Source organism: Herpailurus yagouaroundi, unplaced genomic scaffold (assembly GCF_014898765.1).
Source record: "Herpailurus yagouaroundi ecotype Mexico unplaced genomic scaffold, PumYag 186, whole genome shotgun sequence".
NCBI classification, from domain to species: Eukaryota; Metazoa; Chordata; class Mammalia; order Carnivora; family Felidae; genus Herpailurus; species Herpailurus yagouaroundi.
Genome location: NW_024412417.1, coordinates 2,736,125 through 2,756,994, shown reverse-complemented (window position 1 = coordinate 2,756,994; position 20,870 = coordinate 2,736,125). Strand labels below are relative to the sequence as shown.

General features: G+C 37.9%; 1 protein-coding gene across 1 annotated transcript in view; it reads right to left on the bottom strand.

Annotated features, from left to right (window-relative positions):
- DECR1 (2,4-dienoyl-CoA reductase 1) overlaps positions 1-20,870 on the bottom strand; it is a 40,262-nt gene that overhangs the window by 4,047 nt on the left and 15,345 nt on the right. Inside the window, exons 4-6 of the mRNA XM_040493938.1 lie at positions 20,707-20,793; positions 19,635-19,782; positions 3,922-4,021 (exon numbers count right to left, since the gene is read on the bottom strand). Coding sequence (XP_040349872.1) covers positions 3,922-4,021; positions 19,635-19,782; positions 20,707-20,793 — 335 coding nt within the window. The remainder of the gene's footprint in view (positions 1-3,921; positions 4,022-19,634; positions 19,783-20,706; positions 20,794-20,870) is intronic.

Sequence of the window (20,870 nt, the reverse complement as noted above, 5' to 3'; positions counted from 1 at the left end):
AAATAGGAACCTAACAAAATCTTACTAAATGGTATGACACAAAATATAACAATAATAGAAAACATGGAAACTTGAAGCAATCTGTTTTAAAACCCTACTTGATAGACAGGTCTTAACTTTTATTGTCTCATTTTTGGAATTTATATTCATATGTACATTTGTGTCTATATATACTTAATCTAGTTTTAAAAAATGACTTAGGGTAACCATTGAAAAATATATAAATAATGCAAATAAGGAAGATAAAATCATTTGAAGGAAAGAAATAGAGAGAAGAAGGAAGGCAGGAAAGAAGGAACGAAGATAAAAAAAGGATAAGGAAACACAAAGGAACCAAGAATGGAGCTAATACCTAAATGTTCTATGGCATTCCATATAATCACAATACGTGGGTCACAAATTTGCATCCATTCTTTCCATGACACTATGCAAAAATGAAACCTAATCAGTTACACACTTTGCAGTGCCCATAAGGAAAAAGCAAGCTAACATCTCAGGAAAAGCACAACTGTTCCTGATTAAAAAAAAAAAAAAAAGATCAGAAAAACACTTCTTTCAAGAAGACTTCTAAAATGAAAATTGTGTAATGTAATAATAATATACTGCGTACTTGCAATAGATACAAAGAGATAAGTCTTATGGAACTACAAGAAATCAATTAACATGACCCAACAAGATCAATTCAAAGGCCAAATCAGAGGGTGCCTGGGTGGCTCAGTTGGTTAAGCCTCTCACTCTTGATTTTGGCTCAGGTCATGATTTCATGGTTCCATTCATGAGATTGAGCCCTGAGACAGGTTCTGGGCTGATAGCGTATGGAGCCTGCTTAGGATTCTGTCTCTGCTTGTCTCTGCCCCTCCTATGTGTGCTCTCTCTGTCTCTCAAAATGAATAAATAAACATCAAAAAAAAAAAAAAAAAAACAACCCACAAACAGCAATTCAGCAAAATTCATTCTATCGGGGTAGGGGTGGGAGGGCAGGTGCTCCAAACACAGTCTGTTAATCTGTCTTAATCCATGGGTGCATTTTAGAGAATGGGTGGATTGCATCTCTATGGGGCAAATCATACATAAAGATTGCTTCCCTGAGTGATACTTTTGACAGAATTCATGACCATACCTACCCTTGGCATGTACTTGTAGTGCATCTGCTCCAAATTGCTAGGAAAGTAGTAACTTCATGTCCTAACAGAATTACCGAGCCAAGCAGAGTTTATGGCTTCCTGTGAAAAACTGAGCAACCTATTAAGGAAACATGCCTAGAGGAAAAGCCATCCAATCTCTGCTGAGAGGTGCAACAGATACACTTTTTCCAGTCCTAACTCTCACTAAACTAGTTTATATTCTGATAACATGATAAGAAATCCACCTCATTAGCTCATTTTGCGTGACAAGATGCTAAGCATAATATACTCATTATATGTTAGCCATTATTGTTGTTAAATCAACAGATGTTTATCGTGTACTTACTGTGAGCTGATAACACTTTATAAGTGTTACTTACCCTCAAAGAAAGGCAGTCCCTGCTCTCAAGAGAGCAGTCTTATTCTCTCAAAAGAAGCCAGCTCAGTTATATCACAAAGTAGTTACTCTTCTGGGAATTATGTAAAGTGTGCCATGACTGCTTAAAGGAAGAAGTACTTCAGTCTACTGAGAGTGAGAAGGAAGGCTTCCTGGAGGAGGTGATATTTGAGTTAACACTTGAAGGAGTAGGAGTTTATGGTGAGAGGCAAGGGGGAGGAAAACAGGATGGGAGATACCAGAGCATAGGATGGAAAACAAAAGATAGCCCAGGCATATGGGCCAGAATGAGTGAAGGACAAAGGCACAAACAACATGCAGTATTTGGGGACTTATAAGGCCTTATTCAGTAGGACCATGTACCATAAAGTATGAGAAGAGAACTGATGGGAATGCAGGCTGGAGAGGAAGTACACATTTACTGAGTATCTATTTCATGCAATACACTATGCAGTAATAAAACAAAACAAAACAAAAGAACAAGCAGCACAGAATCATAGACCTTAAAGGACATGAAACTGAAACTTCTAACAAGATCAAAGGTCCTAACAAGACGAAAATATTTTTTGAGAGAGCACGCACACGTGATGGGGGTGGGGGGCACGGAGAGAGGGACAGAGAGAGAATCTTAAGCAGGCTCCATGCTCAGCACGGAGCCCGATGGAGGGCTCCATCTCCCGAATGAGTTGATGACCTGAGCCGAACGAAATCAAGAGAAGTTGGACACTTAACCGACTGAGCCACCCAGGCACTCAAGACAAATAGTGATACTATACAAATGATGCCAAAATAGTCAAGTTCTAATTCCTTATTTCTAATACCATCTGACCTTAAAAAAAAGGTAATTATCTCTATTCACACTAAGACTCGACTTGTAAGTATAGTAATATGTCTTTGTATCTCAAATAAATATATGTTACTGATTTAAACGTTAAAAAGAATTTTGAGACTACTTGGGAAAGAGAATAATTGTGCAGTTCAGCCAGCAAGGAGCAAGAGCTACACATCAGACCTTGCCAAGAAATAAGTATATAGAGATGCATAAGGCTTCTCCCTCACAGAACTCACATTCTAGTGGGGAAGTCAGACAGCTTGGACAGGATGTTAAAAAGGAGTCTTGCGTGTCCTTCCCTGTGCCCCTCATTGGTACACTACCTTCATTTTAGAATCTATAACAATGGGTGGCATTTATTTATTGGTGTGTTAGTCTTCTCACTAGACAAAAATAAAGTTTTAAGGGTGCACAGAGTAGAGAATAATTCATTCTGTTCTAAAGAAATGAGAGAAAACATCACAGAGGAAGTGATATGATGACAGCCTTGAAAGTAGGGAAAATATCACAGCAAATTCCAACAGCAGCATAGCCCAAGCACAGAGAGATGAAAATGCACGGCATATTTAAGGAAATACAGAACAGTTCAATGGAAATTAAAACACAAGAAAAATGGCATAAGACTATACACTCAGGTGGGGGTGAGGACTATTCTACTTCTATCACTATCGTATCATATCGCTGGTACCCAGCATAGTGTCAGGCACACAAAAGGCACAAAATAAATATTTATCCAATTAGTCAGTGAATAAACAAAGGTCAGGGACCAGTTTATTTAGAATGCCATAGTGAGTTTTGGCTTTTATTCTAAAGAGTCATGGAAAAATGATCTAAGATTGTAGCTAGGGAGTATCATAGGCATACCTGTATTTTTAGAGAGATGATTCTGGTGGGAATATGCATAAAAAATAAAGAGGGAAAAGACTGGTAGCAGAGAAACACATTAGAGGGCTATTACAGTAAGCCATGATGACAACTGACATTACCACAAAAACAGTGGCAAAGGCTGATGGGGAACAGATTCAAAGAGCTATCATATGCTGCTGAGAAAAGGCCACAAGATCTGGCAGTGGTGACTGGTTTATGTTAGTCCTATGAATCTCACACAGCAGGTACAATAAAAGGATGAAGGTGTGTTTAATAGAGATCAGAAACAGACTAAAGATAAAGGTATATGGGAGAACAAAAAGGCTGTACTCCTGTGCTATCTAATATGATAGCCACTAGCTACATGTAGCTATCTAATCTTAATTTTCATTTTAAAGTAATTAAAATTAAATAAAATTTAGGTTCTTAGTCACTGTAGCCACAATTCAAAGGTTCCTATGTGGCTGTTGGATAGTGCCGAGTTATAAAACGTTTCCATTGCCGCAGAAAGTTCTATCGGGCAGTGCTGACCTTGACAAATAGGACTCATCCAAGAAACAGAAAGTATGTTTTCAAGTAAATCCAAATTAATCTTTATTTACTTTTCTCTGGATGGAGACTAGAATGAAGAAATTTAGCTCCATGAACTACCAAAGTACACTGTTTATCTTAAGTGATGGGATTAACATAGGAGTACTCACTTGTTCATGGCCTCTACACCCGCTTTGGCAGAAGCACTTGGTACTACAAAACCCGACCCACTTTCGGCATAGATGGTTGTAATAGCAAGAAATGCTGCTCCTGAAATTGGAAAAGGATATAGTAATTAACAATATGGCCAAATCTATGCACGTCAGGAAAGCATGGTTTATAAGAATGGGATCTGATTCAAGAGGATATAACAAAAATGTAGCATTTTGTAAAACTTCAGTAGCCCTAAATTAATGAAAGAGTAATCTCTAAAACTGCTACATCTTGCTAGTAATCTTGCTGTCCATCAAGGCAGCCTAGTCTGTGTTTACTCGACATTCTATACCGGGTGAGTCAATATCGAGGCCCAAACCTCAGAGGCATGGCCCTATATAACCCCCTGCATAGTCAGCTGGATGGGATTTCCATTAACCAAGCACCCACTTAAGTAAGAATAAATTAGAATCACAACTATATTAGCAGGGACTTCGGCTTCCAGCCACGATGGACTTGCCCTCCTCCTGTAAACGTCTACATAACACATACAATTACATGATACAACTATTTTCAGATACCATACAGCAGGCAGGGAAAGACAGTGACCCGAGAGAAGAAAAACACATGAAGTGAGCCCTCAGGCCACTCCAGATTTTTGTCTAAAGGTACGATACATATACTATATACTCTACGATGTAATATATACCACAAACATACAATACTACACACACACACACACACACACACACACACACACACACACCGTACACATATACTATATAGACTGTGAGATAAGGAAGAGAAATACAAGTGAAATATGGCATTCTCACTGAGTTGAGGAGACAGAGATCAGAGTTTGGGGAGACTGAGGAAGCTGGAATTTGTGAGGAGAGATCCCCCAAGGAGAGAAGTATGCAGATAGAGAAATCTAGAAATCTGCACAGTGTCTCCTTGAGTCTTTGGTCAAACAGCTGTCCGTGTCTAGGAGGAGACTTCACGAGGCCAGGTGAAGAACAAGTGCCAGGGAGCTGGAAGCTGAACAAGTCCCAGACTTCACATAGGGCTGGGAGAGAAGGGAGTTCAAAGTAGCCTCACTGAACATCCAGGACTTTCAGTGGAGAATTCAGAAAGGCCATGCCTTACTAGGAGTGTTAAATTAGCTCAAAAGTCAAGACTACCCTACACGGATGCAAATAAAGCTTAAAAATGAATACCGAAATGACCAAGCTGATCCACAAGTAACTGAACTGTTTGCTAAAATAAAACTCAACACATTTCAAAGGAAAATTTTAATAAACACACACACATTCAACAACATAACATTCATAGCATGCAGTCAAAAATCGCTACACAAAAAAGACACAAACATAACCAGGAGAAAAGTCAGTTAATAGAGTCTCAGAAATGCTACAAAAGATAGAATTGGCAGACAAAGACCTTTAAAATGATATTATAAATATGCTAAAAGATTTCAAGGAAAATGAGTATAATAAAAAATCAATAAAAATACAAAAATAAACCAAATAGGAATTCTAAAGCAAAAAAAAAAAAAAATACAATATCTGAAATGAAAAATTACATGAATGGGCTTATTTGTGGAAGAAAAGATCCACTGTCTTGAAGACATAGCATCAGCAATCAGTGAAAATGGAGGAGAGTGAAAGGAAAATAGATGGGAAGGGAAAAAAATAACCAGAGCTTCAGTGAGCTGTAGAACAGTATCTAGCATGCTAGCATATGTACAATTGGTGTCCCAGAAGGAAGGGGAAGAAAAGTCACTTGGAGAAATAAAGACTGAAAACTTTTCATATTTGGTAAAATCTATATCAATCCAGGGAGCTAAACAAATCCTAGGTAAGATGAATACAAAGAAAACCATACCAAGGCATATCATATCAGTCACTCAAAACCAGTGATAAAGAGAAAATCTTTTTTTTTTTCTTTAAGATTTTATTTTTAAGTAATCTCCATACCCAATGTGGAGCGCGAACTTACCACCCTGAGATCAAGAGTCGCATACTCCACCTACTGAGCCAACCAGGTTCCCCAAAGAGAAAATCTTAATAGAACCAGAGGAAACAGTAAAAAACATAAACAAGGGAACAGATATTAGAAATATTCATTAACAGTAGTACCTGGGTGGCTCAGTCAGTGATACATCCAACTCTTCATTTTGGCTTAGGTCATGATCTCATGATAGTGAGACCAAACCCTTGTGCTGGATGTGGAGCCTGCTTAAGATTCTCTCTGTCCCTCTCCCTCTGCCCCTTCCCTGTTCATGCTGGCATTCTCTCTCAAAAAAAAAAAACAAAAAACAAAAAACAAAAAACAAAACAAAACAAAACTATTCACTGACATCATCAGAAACAAAGTTAGCTCAGGTCATGATCTCACAGTCTATGAGTTCAAGCCCTGAGTCAGGCTCTGTGCTGACAGCTCAGAGCCTGGAGCCTGCTTCAGATTCTGTGTCTCCCTCTCTCTCTGCTCCTCCCCCATTCATACTGTCTCTCTCCCTCTCTCTCTCTCAAAAAATAAACATTAAAAATTTTTTTTAAAAAATGAAAGTGTATTTTCTGACAAAAAAATCTGAAAGAATCAATGCCAGCAGACGCATACTAAAAGAAATATTGAAAAAGTTCTTCAAGCAAAATGAAAATGATACTAAATAGAAACTCAAATCTTCAGATGGAATGATGAATGTCAGAAACAGTAAATCAGTCAGTATTTACAGTTTTTGTTTTCCAAATGTCTTTTGAAAATAACTGACAGTATAAAGCTGTATTAGAAAGTGACACAAAACATACAGTAATCAACAGTGCTTGGGACATAATACATTCTCCATAAATTGACTAAATGAATGAAAGTTTAAAATAATAATCTTTAGCTGCTAAGAAATCACTGATTTTCTATTTTTTTAGCCACTAAACTAGATAATACTCCAAGTGTAATATATCGTGGACATATATATATATATATATATATATATATTATAAAACAACATATGCTTTAAGAAATTTAAAGGACAATAAGTGTGAAAGACTACAATAAAAATAATTTGAAGGATATTCAGATAAGTTTTATTCCTCCTCCAAAAATATCTAGCTTCTCTTCCCCTCTGCATTTTCCAAAGTAGCAACAAAACTCAGCACATCCTGGACAATACAGGGGTGGAGAAGGGGGCAGGAGTACCATTTTGAGGACGTGAGAAGATAGTCATTATGGTAACTCCTTTTGTATATCAAACTCAGCCTCTTTTAGTGCTGTGAAAATTATTTTCCTTCCAAAATCACTCTGTGCAAAAGGAAGGATGTCGAACATTCATGTACACAATCACACTACACTGACAACAGAGGCGAACCGCATCACTCTTACAGCAAAATCAGAAAAGCTACTTTTGCTTATACAAAGCAAATGCTCCAGTAGAAAGTGCTCCAAGGGTGCCTGGGTGGTTCAGTTGGTCAAGCGTCCAACTTCGATTCAGGTCATGAGCTCATGGTCCAAGACCTGCATCAGGCTCTCTGCTGTCAGCACAGAGACCACCTCAGATCCTCTGTCTCCCTCTCTCTCTGTCCCTCCCCCACTCTCGCTCGCTCTCTCAAAATAAATAAACATTAAAAAAATATTTTAATTAAAAAAAAGAAAGTGCTATAAGTTCTGATTCACATTAAACAAATGTTTATTAAGGTGTGGGAGAAGAGGAATTAAGCCATTTTATATAAAAGATATTGTCCTCTTCTTTCTCCTTTTAGGTTTTATTTTCTCAACCTAGAAGATCTGGGTCACCCACTGCCTGCAATGAGACGACAGTGCTTCTTTTAATTCTATGAGTGTAAAAAGGAGGTAAAATTTGGAAACTATACTATTCCAATAGGGTTAATGCTGCACAGTGGAAAAATACAGCAGGACTTTAAAGAATGAAAAATAGTGCTAAAAGGTCAAAATAAAGATTGTTAGAGGCACCTGGGTGGCTCAGTTTGTTAAGCATCTGACTTCGGCTCAGGTCATGATCTCGAGGTCCGTGAGTTCAAGCCCCGCCTCGGGCTCTGTGCTGACAGCTCAGAGCCTGGAGCGGGCTTTGATTCTGTGTCTCCCTCTCTCTCTGCCCCTGCTCTCTCTCTCTCTCTCTCTCTCTCTCTCTGTCTCAAAAATAAAGAAACATTCTAAAGATTGCTCATTAATCGTTTCTACCTATCAATCTTTTACCCTCATGCAAAAAAAAAGTGCACCATTTTGAAACTGATAATATCCAGCTTTTTAATTACTAACTGTAACTTCAACTGACTTCCTAGCTACTCTGCCAATTTCACTGAAATTTGACTCCTGGCCTTAAACCTATACAAGGATCTGTAGCCACATCTCAAACTCAACCTCTGTCATCAACTCGGTAGATTTCAAACACCAGGAGGACAAGATTAGAAATCTCACAGCTCTACGATCTCCTCATCCCCAACAAGCTTCCCTGCTACCCTGCCACAACCTGAGCTCTGCCATCACATGCCAAAATATTGCTACAGTGCCTCCCTCACTCTCTGGATCCTGCCCTTCCAGCACTCTCACACCCTCATACTATATGTGTTCCTTAAGACCTCATTATAAATTCCGGGTGCTTTTCCTCTCATATTCCTTGGGCTTATAATTCACTCCCGGTCTAACTTGCCTATTTGCCACGTAGACAATTACTGAATTAATCACTTAATGCCTAGCTACCATGTTGTCTGAAGACCTCAATCCTCAACTCCTCAATACCAGAACTGCCTTCTCCACTCTCAGAAGGGACTGTTACACTGTTACAACTGTGAGTGAATGCCACTGGAAAGATACATCCGCAATTTCACCTGGCTCTCAACACTGCTCATCAGCTCTTTCATTATCCAGAGTAAGACCCTACACCTGTGTTTCTAATTCACAGCTCCAGGGACTAGACCATCCTTTCATTGGTTCTTGTTTCTTTCTCCTTTAACACTTCTCTTCACTGGGCTCTCCCCTCAATCATAAATCATGCTTCAATCTCCAGTCAGAACGTATCTCTTCTAAGATCCTTCAATTAAACTTTACTAATCTCCAGAGGGTAAACTCCAAACCCCTTACCCTCATTTCTTGCCTCTCCAGGCATTATATGTTACACATACCTAACACTGAACTCCTTATACTTCCTAAACACACAATTGAGCTATTGTTTGTGGCTTTCCTCTTCCATTATTGCCAGCAATTAATTTTACTGACAATCATGGCAAAAAGAGAAAATACTGCACTGCTCTGCCTTTTTGATTAGGGCACAGAAGACCTCAGCTCTTAGCCATTTTTCAATAGAAGCTCAGATTAAATTTAAATCTAAAAATCATCATTGCTCTAAAAGTTATTCAAAGGAGGATTATATAACTTAAAAAAACAGAATAACTCTTCTAAAAAATATTATCTACTAAGTAAAGAATTATCTCAGTTGAACATTTAATATAAACACATTATTCACATAGATTGAAACTTGAAAGTTTAATTACAATAAGTAGTATCAGGACTCTGGTTTTTCTAGTCTACTTTAATTATGGGTCCTGGTCTCAACTTCAGGCATTTCATGGCACCCTTGTAACTGAAGTAGTAAACATACACTTATCTTGGTGGAACATAACGTTTTCTTTAATAGCTAACACTTAACTGAGCACTAGCCTGGGCCAGGCACTGTTCTTAACACTTTACACGCACTAGTTCATTTAACCATCGCAGCAATCCTAGGAAGAAGATTCTATATTATCCCCAATTTACAGAAGAAAAGACTGAGGCACAGAAAAGTAACTTGCCCAAATTCACAGTACTATCAAGCGATGTAAGCAGGATGGGAACAGGCAGTGTGATTCTAGAGCCTACACCCTTAACCACTACTAAAACTGCCTAAGAAACTTCCAATTACATAGTTTAAAAGAAAAAAAGATTCCCTTCAAAATTTCCAAATCACTTTACCTTTATATTATCTTCATAATACACCCAAGTAAGGTACATGGTTGCTACAAGAAATTTTAACAAATGAATTTGAGGGGCGCCTGGATGGCTCATTCGGTTAAGCACCCAACTTCAGCTCAGGTCATGATCTCCCGGTTCACGAGTGCGAGCCCCATGTCGGTCTCTGTGCTGACAGCTCGGAGCCTGGAGCCTGCTTCGGATTGTGTCTCCCTCTCTCTCTGTCTCTCTCTCTCAAAAATAAATAAATTTTTTAAAAAAAATTTTAAACAAATGAATTTGAAATGTGCCATCAAACTAAGTGAGATAACTCTGGCAAAAAGTGATTTTTGAAAATGATACTGATGCTGTCCTAATAAATTCTGAATGATGAGTAGAAACGTACTTTTAAACATTCTTTAAATGCACCCAGTATTCTAAGGAAGGACTGGACACAATACACAGAAATGTGTCCATATGGTCCGAATATTCTTTAAAATCTAGACAGCATTTAACTTGCACTCATACTACTGAAAAATAAGAAGGCCACACTCTACTCCTGGTCTACTCTTCCTTGCTTGTGCAACAAGGTGCACTTGCTTCCATACCAGTGATTTTGCCAAATGACTGGTCATCTTGTTTTATTCCAGTAGTAAAGCTGACAGACATAACCAAAAGAGCTGTTAAATACGCCCTCAATTCCTCTTGTTTTTGTGGCTCTCAGAAATGTTTCATATACAAAGCATCACCTTTCGTGCTTAGTGGTAAGTTAGGAACTCGTGGCGACAGGAATGGAGAATTGAGAATTTAAAGCATCTACCTCATATATAAAAAAGACTAATTCTGAGCCACGTGTAACTATAAGGGAATAAAATAGTACACACTTTACAGTCACTGCAAGTATTAAATGAGCTAATAAATGTTTAGCATTTAGAACAAAATCTGATACAGAATAAACAATAAATGTTTGGGTTTTTTTTTATGATTATTTTTATTTTTGAGACAGAGAGAGACAGAGTATGAACGGAGGAGGGGCAGAGAGAGAGGGAGACACAGAATCGGAAGCAGGCTCCAGGCTCTGAGCCATCAGCCCAGAGCCCGACGCGGGGGTCGAACTCACGGACCGCGAGATCGTGACCTGAGCTGAAGTCGGACGCTTAACCGACTGAGCCACCCAGGCGCCCCTGTTTGGTGTTTAAAAAAAAGGAAAGATGAAAGGCAAGAAGGAAGGAGGAAGAGGGAAGGGAGAGAGGAAGAAAATACGGCTAAAGTTAAAACATTTCCTTACAAATAATATTTTGCTTTTTGCTTGTTCCATATTCTAACACCTGTTGGGTATTCTACCTTTATTTAGTAATTATATAAGTGGCAGTGATGACTACAGAATTCTCAAATGGTCCTATGTGGAAGGAATTCTAGCTTCTTGGTATAAAGTAATCCATGTGACTCAATTACCAAAGTTAGTCCAAAATCAAGTACAATATCTGGGTAGGCTAACCTATAATAGGATTTAAGAAAAAATGTTTTATTTGAATAAAATCCAAACAAATATTTTTTAAATAATTTTTTTTTAATTTATTTACTTTTGAGAGAGAAAGAGAGACAGAGACAGAGTGAGAGTAGGGGAGGGGCAGAGAGCGAGGGAAATACAGAATCCCAAAGCTCCAGGCTCTAAGCTGTCAGCACAGAGCCCAACAAGGGGCTTGAACTCATGAGCTGTGAGATCATGACCCGAGCCAAAGTTGGACACTTAACTGACTGAGCCACTCAGGTGCCTCCAGACAAACACATTTTTAAAAGACAATAATGGGTATGTGGCCAATATTTTAACTTCAATGTCAATTAATTTTTTAATGTTTTTAACGTTAAATATTTATTTTTGAGAGAGAGAAAGAGAGCACACACACAGGAGGGGGAGGGGCACAGAGAGAGAGAGGGAAACACAGAACCTGAAGCAGGCTCCAGGCTCCAGGTTCCCAACATGGGCTCGAACTCACGAACCTGAGATCATGACCTGAGTTGAAATCGGACGCTCAGCTGACAGAGCCGCCAAGGTGCCCAAACAAGTAATTTAAAATTCTGATAAGCAGCCAAAAATGATATTTATCAGGCTGTTTTGAACACTCATGTACTATGTTTTTGACAGTGGTACATGAAGGAGACATGTTTTGGACATAGCTTAAACATGATAATCAATTTCAAAAAGCAGGGCTATAGCCAACACATCATCTGTTCACAAAAAACAGAGGTGAGGACTGCCAGAGCAGGTGAAAAGAGGAAGCAACATTTGCATACAAATTGCCCTCAAATAATTGGCTGATCCCTAAACTGAAAAAGCACTGTTACAGCTCTAAGAACCTCAGTTAAAAGTAATAGCTGGAAGGGGCGCCTGGGTGGCGCAGTCGGTTAAGCGTCCGGCTTCAGCCAGGTCACGATCTCGCGGACCGTGAGTTCGAGCCCCGCGTCAGGCTCTGGGCTGATGGCTCGGAGCCTGGAGCCTGTTTCCGATTCTGTGTCTCCCTCTCCCTCTGCCCCTCCCCCGTTCATGCTCTGTCTCTCTCTGTCCCAAAAATAAATAAAAACGTTGAAAAAAAATTAAAAAAAAAAAAAAGTAATAGCTGGAAGCTGAAAAAGTGAGCCTTAAGAAAATTTTAGTGAAACAAATCTACCAATATACAAATAGGATAATATATCATAACCAAGCAGGATTTAGATTCAGAATGCAATGTTGGTTTAAAAATTCAAAAATTATAGACTTCAAGCTGTATTACAAAGCTGTAATCATCACGACAGCATGGTACTGGCACAAGAACAGACACTCAGATCAATGGGACGGAATAGAGAACCCAGAAATGGACCCACAAACCTATGGCCAACTAATCTTTGACAAAGCAGGAAAGAATATCCAATGGAATAAAGACAGTCTCTTCAGCAAGTGGTGCTGGGAAAAATGGACAACGACATGCAGAGATATGAACCTGGACCACTTTCTTACACTATACACAAAAATAAACTCAAAATGGATGAAAGACCTAAACGTAAGACAGGAAGCCATCAAAATCCTTGAGAAAGCAAGCAAAAACCTCTTTGACCTTGGCCACAGCAACTTCTTACTCAATACGTCTCTGGAGGCAAGGGAAACAAAAGTAAAAATGAACTATTGGGACATCATCAAAATAAAAAGCTTCTTTCTGCACAGTGAAGGAAACAATCAGCAAAACTAAAAGGTAACCGATGGAATGGGAGAAGATATTTGCAAACCACATATCTGATAAAGGGTTAGTATCCAAAATCTATAAAGAACTTACCAACTTAACACCTAAAAAACAAATAATCCAGTGAAGAAATGGACAAAAGACATGAATAGGCACTTCTCCAGGTAAGACATCCAGATGGCCAACTGACACATGAAAAAATGCTCAACATCACTCACCATCAGGGAAATATAAATCAAAACCACAATGAGATACCACCTCACAGCTGTCAGAATGGCTAACATTAACAACTCAGTCAACAGCAGATGTTGGTGAGGATGTAGAGAAAGAGGGTCTCTTTTGCACTGCTGGTGGGAATGCAAACTGGTGCAGCCACTCTGGAAAACAGTATGGAGGTTCCTCAAAAAGTTAAAAATAGAACTACCTGATGACCCAGCAATTGCACTACTAGGTATTTATCCAAGGGATACAGGTGTGCTGTTTCAAAGGGGCACATGCACCCCAATGTTTATAGCAGCACTATCGACAATAGCCAAAGTATGGAAAGAGCACAAATGTCCATCGATGGATGAATGGATGAAGAAGACGTGGTGTGTGTATATGTATATATATACATATACATACATACACATACATACATACAATGGAGTATTACTCAGCAATCAAAAAGAATGACATCTTGCCAATTGCAACTACGCGGATGGAACCGGAGGGTATTATGCTAAGTGAAATTAGTCAGAGAAAGACAAATATCATATGACTTCACTCATATGAGGACTTTAAGAGACAAAACAGATGAACATAAGGGAAGCAAAGCAAAAATAATATAAAAACAGGGAGGGGGACAAAACATGAGACTCTTAAATATGGAGAACAAACAGAGGGTTGCTGGAAGGGTTGTGGGAGGGGGGATGGGCTAAATGGGTAAGGGGCATTAAGGAATCTACTCCTGAAATCATTGTTGCACTATATGATAACTAACTTCAATGTAAATTTAAAAAAAATTAAGAAATTAATCAATGGAATTCACCATACTAACAGGTTTTTAAAGCTGGGCATGTCAATAAACATAGAAGATTTGACAAATGCCTATTCATGATTTAAAAAAAAAAATCAGCAAACTAGATACAGAAGCAAATTTCCTCAACTGATAAGGAACACTTAGGGAAACCTACAGGTAAACTCATAATTAATGATGACTGAGTGGTTTCCTCCTGATATCAAGATAAAACATTTACTTTCACCACTGCTATTCAACATCGTACTGGAGGTCCCAGCTGGTAAAATAAGGCAAGGAAACTAAATACAGATTAGAAAGGAAGGTATAAAGATTGACTTTTTTCACAAACAATTATCAATAGGGGCGCCTGGGTGGCTCAGTCAGTTAAGCATCTGACTTTAGCTCAGGTCATGATCTCACAGTTTGTGGGTGCGAGCCCCACATTGGGCTCTGTGCTGACAGCTCAGAGACTGGAGTCTGATTCAGATTCTGTGTCTCCTTCTCTCTCTCTGCCCCTCCCCCACTCTCTCTCTCTCTCTCTCTCTCTCTCTCAAAATAAATAAACATTAAAAAATTTTTTTAAGATTATCAAGAATACAGAAAATCCTAAGGAATCTACCAAAAAAGCTGTAAGAACTATTAATTAATTTTAGCAAGCTCACAGAAAAAAGGTCGATGTACAAAAACAAGTCCACCATATTTTTAAATACTAGAAGCAAACAATTATAAGATAAAATTTAGAAAACAATATCCTTTAACATAACACCAAAAATATAAAATTCTTTGGCAGAAATAAGACCTACACACTGAAAAGAGCAAAACAGTGCTGACAGAGATTAAAGACCTAAACAAATAGAAAGATACTGCATGCAGACTGACTGAAAGACGATATTGTCAAAATATCACTTCTCCTCAATATAATCTATAAATCTATAATCTATAATGTATAAATCTGTAAATTTTGACTCCTGGTCAAAATTTCAGGAGACTCTTTCGTAAAAATTATTGAATTCTAAAATTTATATGAAAATGCTAAGGACATACAATAGTGAAAGCAATTTTGAAAAAAGAATAAAGTTGGAGGACTCACAATACCTGATGTCAAATTAATATAAAGCTAATCTATATATATATGTATACATTATAAAGCTAAGTAATCAAATAATGATGGATGTATCAACTGAACAGAATAGAGAGGTCAGAAATTGACCTACATTTATATCAACTGATTTTCCACCAAAGTACCAAAGTATTTCAATGAGGAAAGGATGGACAGATATATGCAAAAAATTAATCCTGACTGTTATCTCATACCACATGCAAACATTAACTCAAAATGGATCATGACCTAATTGTAACAGTGAAAATTATAAAAGTTCCAGAAGAAAACAATGGAGAAATTAATTGTGACCCTGGGTGAAGGAAAGATCTCTTAGATACAACTCAAAAAGCATGAGTCATAAAAGAAAAGTTTCATTAAACTGAACAACATCAAAATTAAAAACCTTTTATCTTCAGAAGACATTGTTAAGAACAAGACAGATCACAGACTGAGAAAAAAATATTTGCGGAGCATGTATCTAATAAAAGATTTATACTCAAAATATGTAAAATAACTTTTCAATCAGTACTAAGACAAACACCTAATAAATAAACGGACAAAAGATTAGAACAGACACTTCATCAAAGAATATATGCAAAGACCACAGGAAAAGATACACAACTTCATTAGTCACGAAATGTAAGTTACACCACAAATGAGGGACAACTACAGAGGACGGCTAAAATGTAATATAACCAACCCAGTGTGGGCCAGAATGTGGCACAAATGCATATAAATTGCTGTTGGGAAAGCAACCTCCTAGAGCCTATTTGCAAAACCGTTCAGTGGACTTACCAAAATTTAGTTTCCTCAACTCGTCAAAAGACACTGATAAGGAAATGAAAAGACAAGCGACAGATTGGGAGAAAATATTCTAAAGACATACTATATCTGACAAAGTCCTCAGTCCAGATTAAACAAAGAATTTCTATAAATCAATAATGAAAAGACAAACAACCAAATAAAAATGTATTAAAAACTAAGATAGTGAGGAGTAAGTGGAAGATGGAAGAAGGAATCCTTGGGAGCAGTAAAAATGTTAGATGTCTTGCCTGGCGCGATGGTTACCTAAGTGCATAAGCTTATTAAAAGTTCAATTTGAACACAAAAAATCTGTGGATCTCACTATATACAAATTTTACCTCAATTTTAACAAGCTAAAATTAATACATTTGAGTTATGTTTTGCATTTATTTATTCTTTTTTAATAAGCTTATAATAGTCTTGATTTCATTCTATTTCCACACTGATATATAAAAGTACATTGTAAATTAAATAGTACCACAGTGGTATAAAGTATTATTAGTGTTACCTCAATAAAATACTTTTTACACGTCCTTAAATCACCTCTTTTGAGTTTCAGGAGGTATCTCTTGTTTCTAGTGATCTAGGGTTTCATGTAAAAATTCAGTATTTATCCTATCCAAGTCCTTTGTGACTACGTTTATTTAGTTTTTTTAGTTTGAAATTTATTGTCAAATTGGTTTCCACACAACACCCAGTGCTCATCCCAAAAGGTAGTCTCCTCAACTACATTTAAATAAAACCCTCTATTAGTGTCTTTTTTAGTCTCTCTTCATTGCAAGTTCTCTCAATTCTTTAATAAAATTAGGTATCCTTTTCCACACTGTTCACTAATTTTTACATTGATATGTGATACCTTAGAGATTAATGGATCTCAGCATAATATTTTCAATATTCTTCCCAATAAGGATCAGCTATGTATTTACCAACCTTTGTGGTTATAAGAGTACATTGGGCTAACGTCTTTAGGAGTTTCCTAAATCTTTTTTTTTAATGTTTATTATTTATTTTTGAGAGAGAGAGAGACAGAGACAGAGCACAAGTGGGGGAGGGAAAGAGAGAGAGGGAGACACAATCTGAAGCAGGCTCCAGGCTCTGAGCTGTCAGCACTGAGCCCAACACGGGGCTCGAACTCACGAACCGTGAGATAGGACCTGAGCTGAAGTCAGATGCTCAACCAACTGAGCCACCTGGACACCCCAGGAGTTTCCTAAATCTTTTATTTGTTCATAATTATTAACTTTGCTTCAATGCTACTTAGAAACATACTTTAATAATGTCCTAGTTCTAGCTTCTCTGCCTCTGCTAAGTTCACCTCTCTGGTGATCCTCAGTCATCTGTTATCCCCTCTCCGAGGGCATATGTCATCACCAATCCCTGCCAGCCAATGTCTGCCTTCCAGTTGCCTTCCCTTCTCTAGTCTGAGTTCCCTGGATATAGAACCTTAACTAATTTCCTAGATTCCAGACCACCTAACGTACTTCTGACCACAAATTACCAAAGACTGCCTGCCTTCTGAACTGACTTCCACTTTGACACACTTCAGAGATCATCAGCACCTAAGTTCTTTGACTGTCGCTCCAATACCAGAATAGGCCCTGTGCACTGTACTCCACAGCCCAGTGGTACAAGTCCTTCAAACTCTGTCAGGTTATGGCATCAATAACTGACAGGAGTCTTGGAAGAATAAAAACTGGCTTCCATCTTTAAAAGTCTTAGCTCATATATTTTTAATGAAGCCCATAGAATTTTAATCCAATGTGATGAGTAAAAATAGATCATAGTCTGTTAAAATGAACGACAATAATGAGAAAAGAAGGGGGAGTCAGACAAAAATCAAGAGTCACAGAGATGGGCAGCGGAAGGAATAAAAGAGACAATGGAGCAGAGAAACACAAAGGTGAGAGAGACCGAGATGAAGAACGAAATAGGGAACCAAGAATGAAGAGCTGACAGAGACAGAGAAAGAAATAGAGAAATGAGTAAGAGATAAGGAGAAAAAAATAGGAGACAGGAGAGACAAAAGGCACACAGGTCAAGGATCCTAGGACAGAGAAAGAAAAAGATCAAAAAAAAAAAAAAAAAACTTGGAAGCTCCAAATGGAACTGGAGTAAGTGACCTGAAGTTTCTATTTCAATGAGCTCAGGGACAAAAGATGGCAGTTGTACACATACAAAAACAGCCAGCACCTCTCCGTTTTTTCTCAAGCTGGCTTGAGATTTATCCACACTGTACAGAAGAAATGGAATCTAATGAGGCAAAGGCTTCCGAACCAGAAGGAACCTGGCCAACTCCATGCCTTCCCTTCTCTCCACAAGCCTCAAGGACTCTTCCCCCTTTTCCTTGTTCAGAATGCTCTCTACCCTAAGAAATACCCCTTTCAAGTCCCACCGCACCCTCCCCCCACCTTGTTCAGGGACAGAGTCTCATCCACCTCTGTCATTTGTGCATATAGTACAGGACCTGTTACACAAAAATCATCAGTAAGTGTCCATTAAATGAACAAATATACTCTGATTCTAGGCATATAAGTATGTACACACATTACACACATACATAAATTACACATATATTTACTACTTATATTTCGTGAATAGAGTTTGTTCATAGTACTAAACAGAAATGTTCTAGTAACTTCCTTGCAGATCTATTTTCCCCAGTGTTCTCAATCACAGCGATGTCATCATCATCCAAACTACTCACCCAGCACAAATTCTCTCATGTAATCAGTAAGGCCTATTGATTTTATCTGCTAAATGTCTCCTAATTTATCCCTCATGTCATGTGGCCACATACCAAAAGAAAAGACAAACCCTTCGGAATGGTCTCCCTAATTTTTTCCACCCCCCACATTGTTGTCAGTATCCTTTCCAATCAAGTCCAAGACATGACTTGAAGGAGACACCTTCAAGAGAAATCCCTAAGAAAACAACTCCCATTTCCTTCACAAGTAACATCAAATTTTCTTTTTTTATTCTTTTTTTTTAAGTTTATTTATTTATTTTGAGAGAGACAGAGACAGTTCAAGTGGGAGAAGGGCAGAGAGAGAGGGAGACAAGAGGATCCCAAGCAGGCTCCTCGCTGCCAGAGCAGAGCCCAATGTGGGCCTCGAACTCACAAAACCATGAGATCATGACCCGAGCCAAAACCAAGAGTCAGACACTTAACTGACTGAGCCCTCAGGTACCCCAACATCAAATTTTCTATTTTGATATTGAGAACTTTCCCAATTACACCCAATCCACATCCCCACTCATTTCCCACCATTCTGCCTCCTTATCTCTAACCACATCAAATTTCTCATCAATCCCTAAATGTCTGTTTATCAGGTCTCTTTCCTGGGACATTTTCATTTACTTGCCACCCTCCTTTCACCCCAACTTCTCCACATCAGGATCTTGGAAAATTCAGCTCAAATTGTGTCTTGTTCCTCAACCTGATAATCATCCTAGGGAGAGTTAGTCATTCCTATCTCTGGGTTTCCAACATACATGAAATGTATATTTATGACAGCTCATATCCAGTAATTATTTAGGTATCTTTCTGCTCCATTAGCCTATGAGTTGCACAGATACCAACAATGTCTTATTGACTTCTGTAAATATCCCAGGACTTATCACAGAACCTGTGTGCAGTAGGGACTCAATCAATATATGAAGAATTAATAAACATACCTTTCTGTGCTTTAATTAGTTGCTTTCCAATTTCTAGAGTCACATAGGCAGTACCATTTAGAACTATGTCAGTTATGGTCTTCCAAGCATTAGGAGAGAGTCTTTCAGTGGGAGAAATAAAATTCCCTGCTGCATTGTTTATCACAATCTAATAAAGCAATAAGGCAAGTTATAGAAATTTTTAGATAAGGAAGAACATTTTCCCTCCAGAGTTTTTACTTCTAAAACATACTAATCCAAATACCATTAAGGTAAAATTGATAGTCTGCTATGAAATAAAACCACAAGATTTGGTTCAGTTTTACTTTTTTTGAGCCTGTAAAAATCCCCTGTGTTATTTACCACATTTCAGAATCCTATTCCCTGTCTCAAAATTAGGGTAGAATCTATCATTAAGAAAACAAATACAGATTAAGCATGTCTACCACTTATCTACACTGTATTTCAAGGAATCTCAAAATGCCTTTTAATTTCTGGTGACATTTTGGCTTACTTTACCCAATGAAATTCTTGCTTGATAACATGTTTCTTCACTATCAGTAAAGATTCTACCTAGCTCTATTAGCAGACTCAATATTACTGGTCTGTCTGAAAATATCTTTAACTCAGAAGAGCGCTCTCTGAGACCACTGGAGGAAATTGCTTCTTTCCCATATGTGAACCAAACAACAACCAAATACTCATACACAACTCGGGTCTTAAAAGGAAAAACCTGGAGTAGTTTATTGATTTCTTTACTTGTATTATTCTCCTCTACTGATGGAGATAATCAAAAGTTATTAGGAAAAGCAAAGAGCATGAATCATTTAAACTAGATATTGTGTTGTTGGATAATTGCTCTTATTTCATAATCTTATTAAATAAAGTGAAATCAAGTTTATTCTTGCATTTTTTAAGTATTTCTGAAAGGAAATGGTATAGCAGTTCACCTAAACTGTTCCCTGCTGAAGAAACAAAATAGCTTCTCAACACAGCACTTGCTCACGTACATATTTTATTTCCTAAGAGCATCCTTAGTACTCTTGTGGGTGTTATCAACATCCTGTTCTGGCCTCATCAGCACTGAACTTACGTTGGGATGTCCCGCAACTTTGATCAGTTCTGACACAGTGTTTTGCACCATTTCAGGATCCCTCACATCACACTGAACTGCATGAACCTGAAAAATAACACAGAGAAAAAGAAATCCAACAATTTCCAGACTTCTTAAACCAAAAGCACGAAAAAGTTACTTAC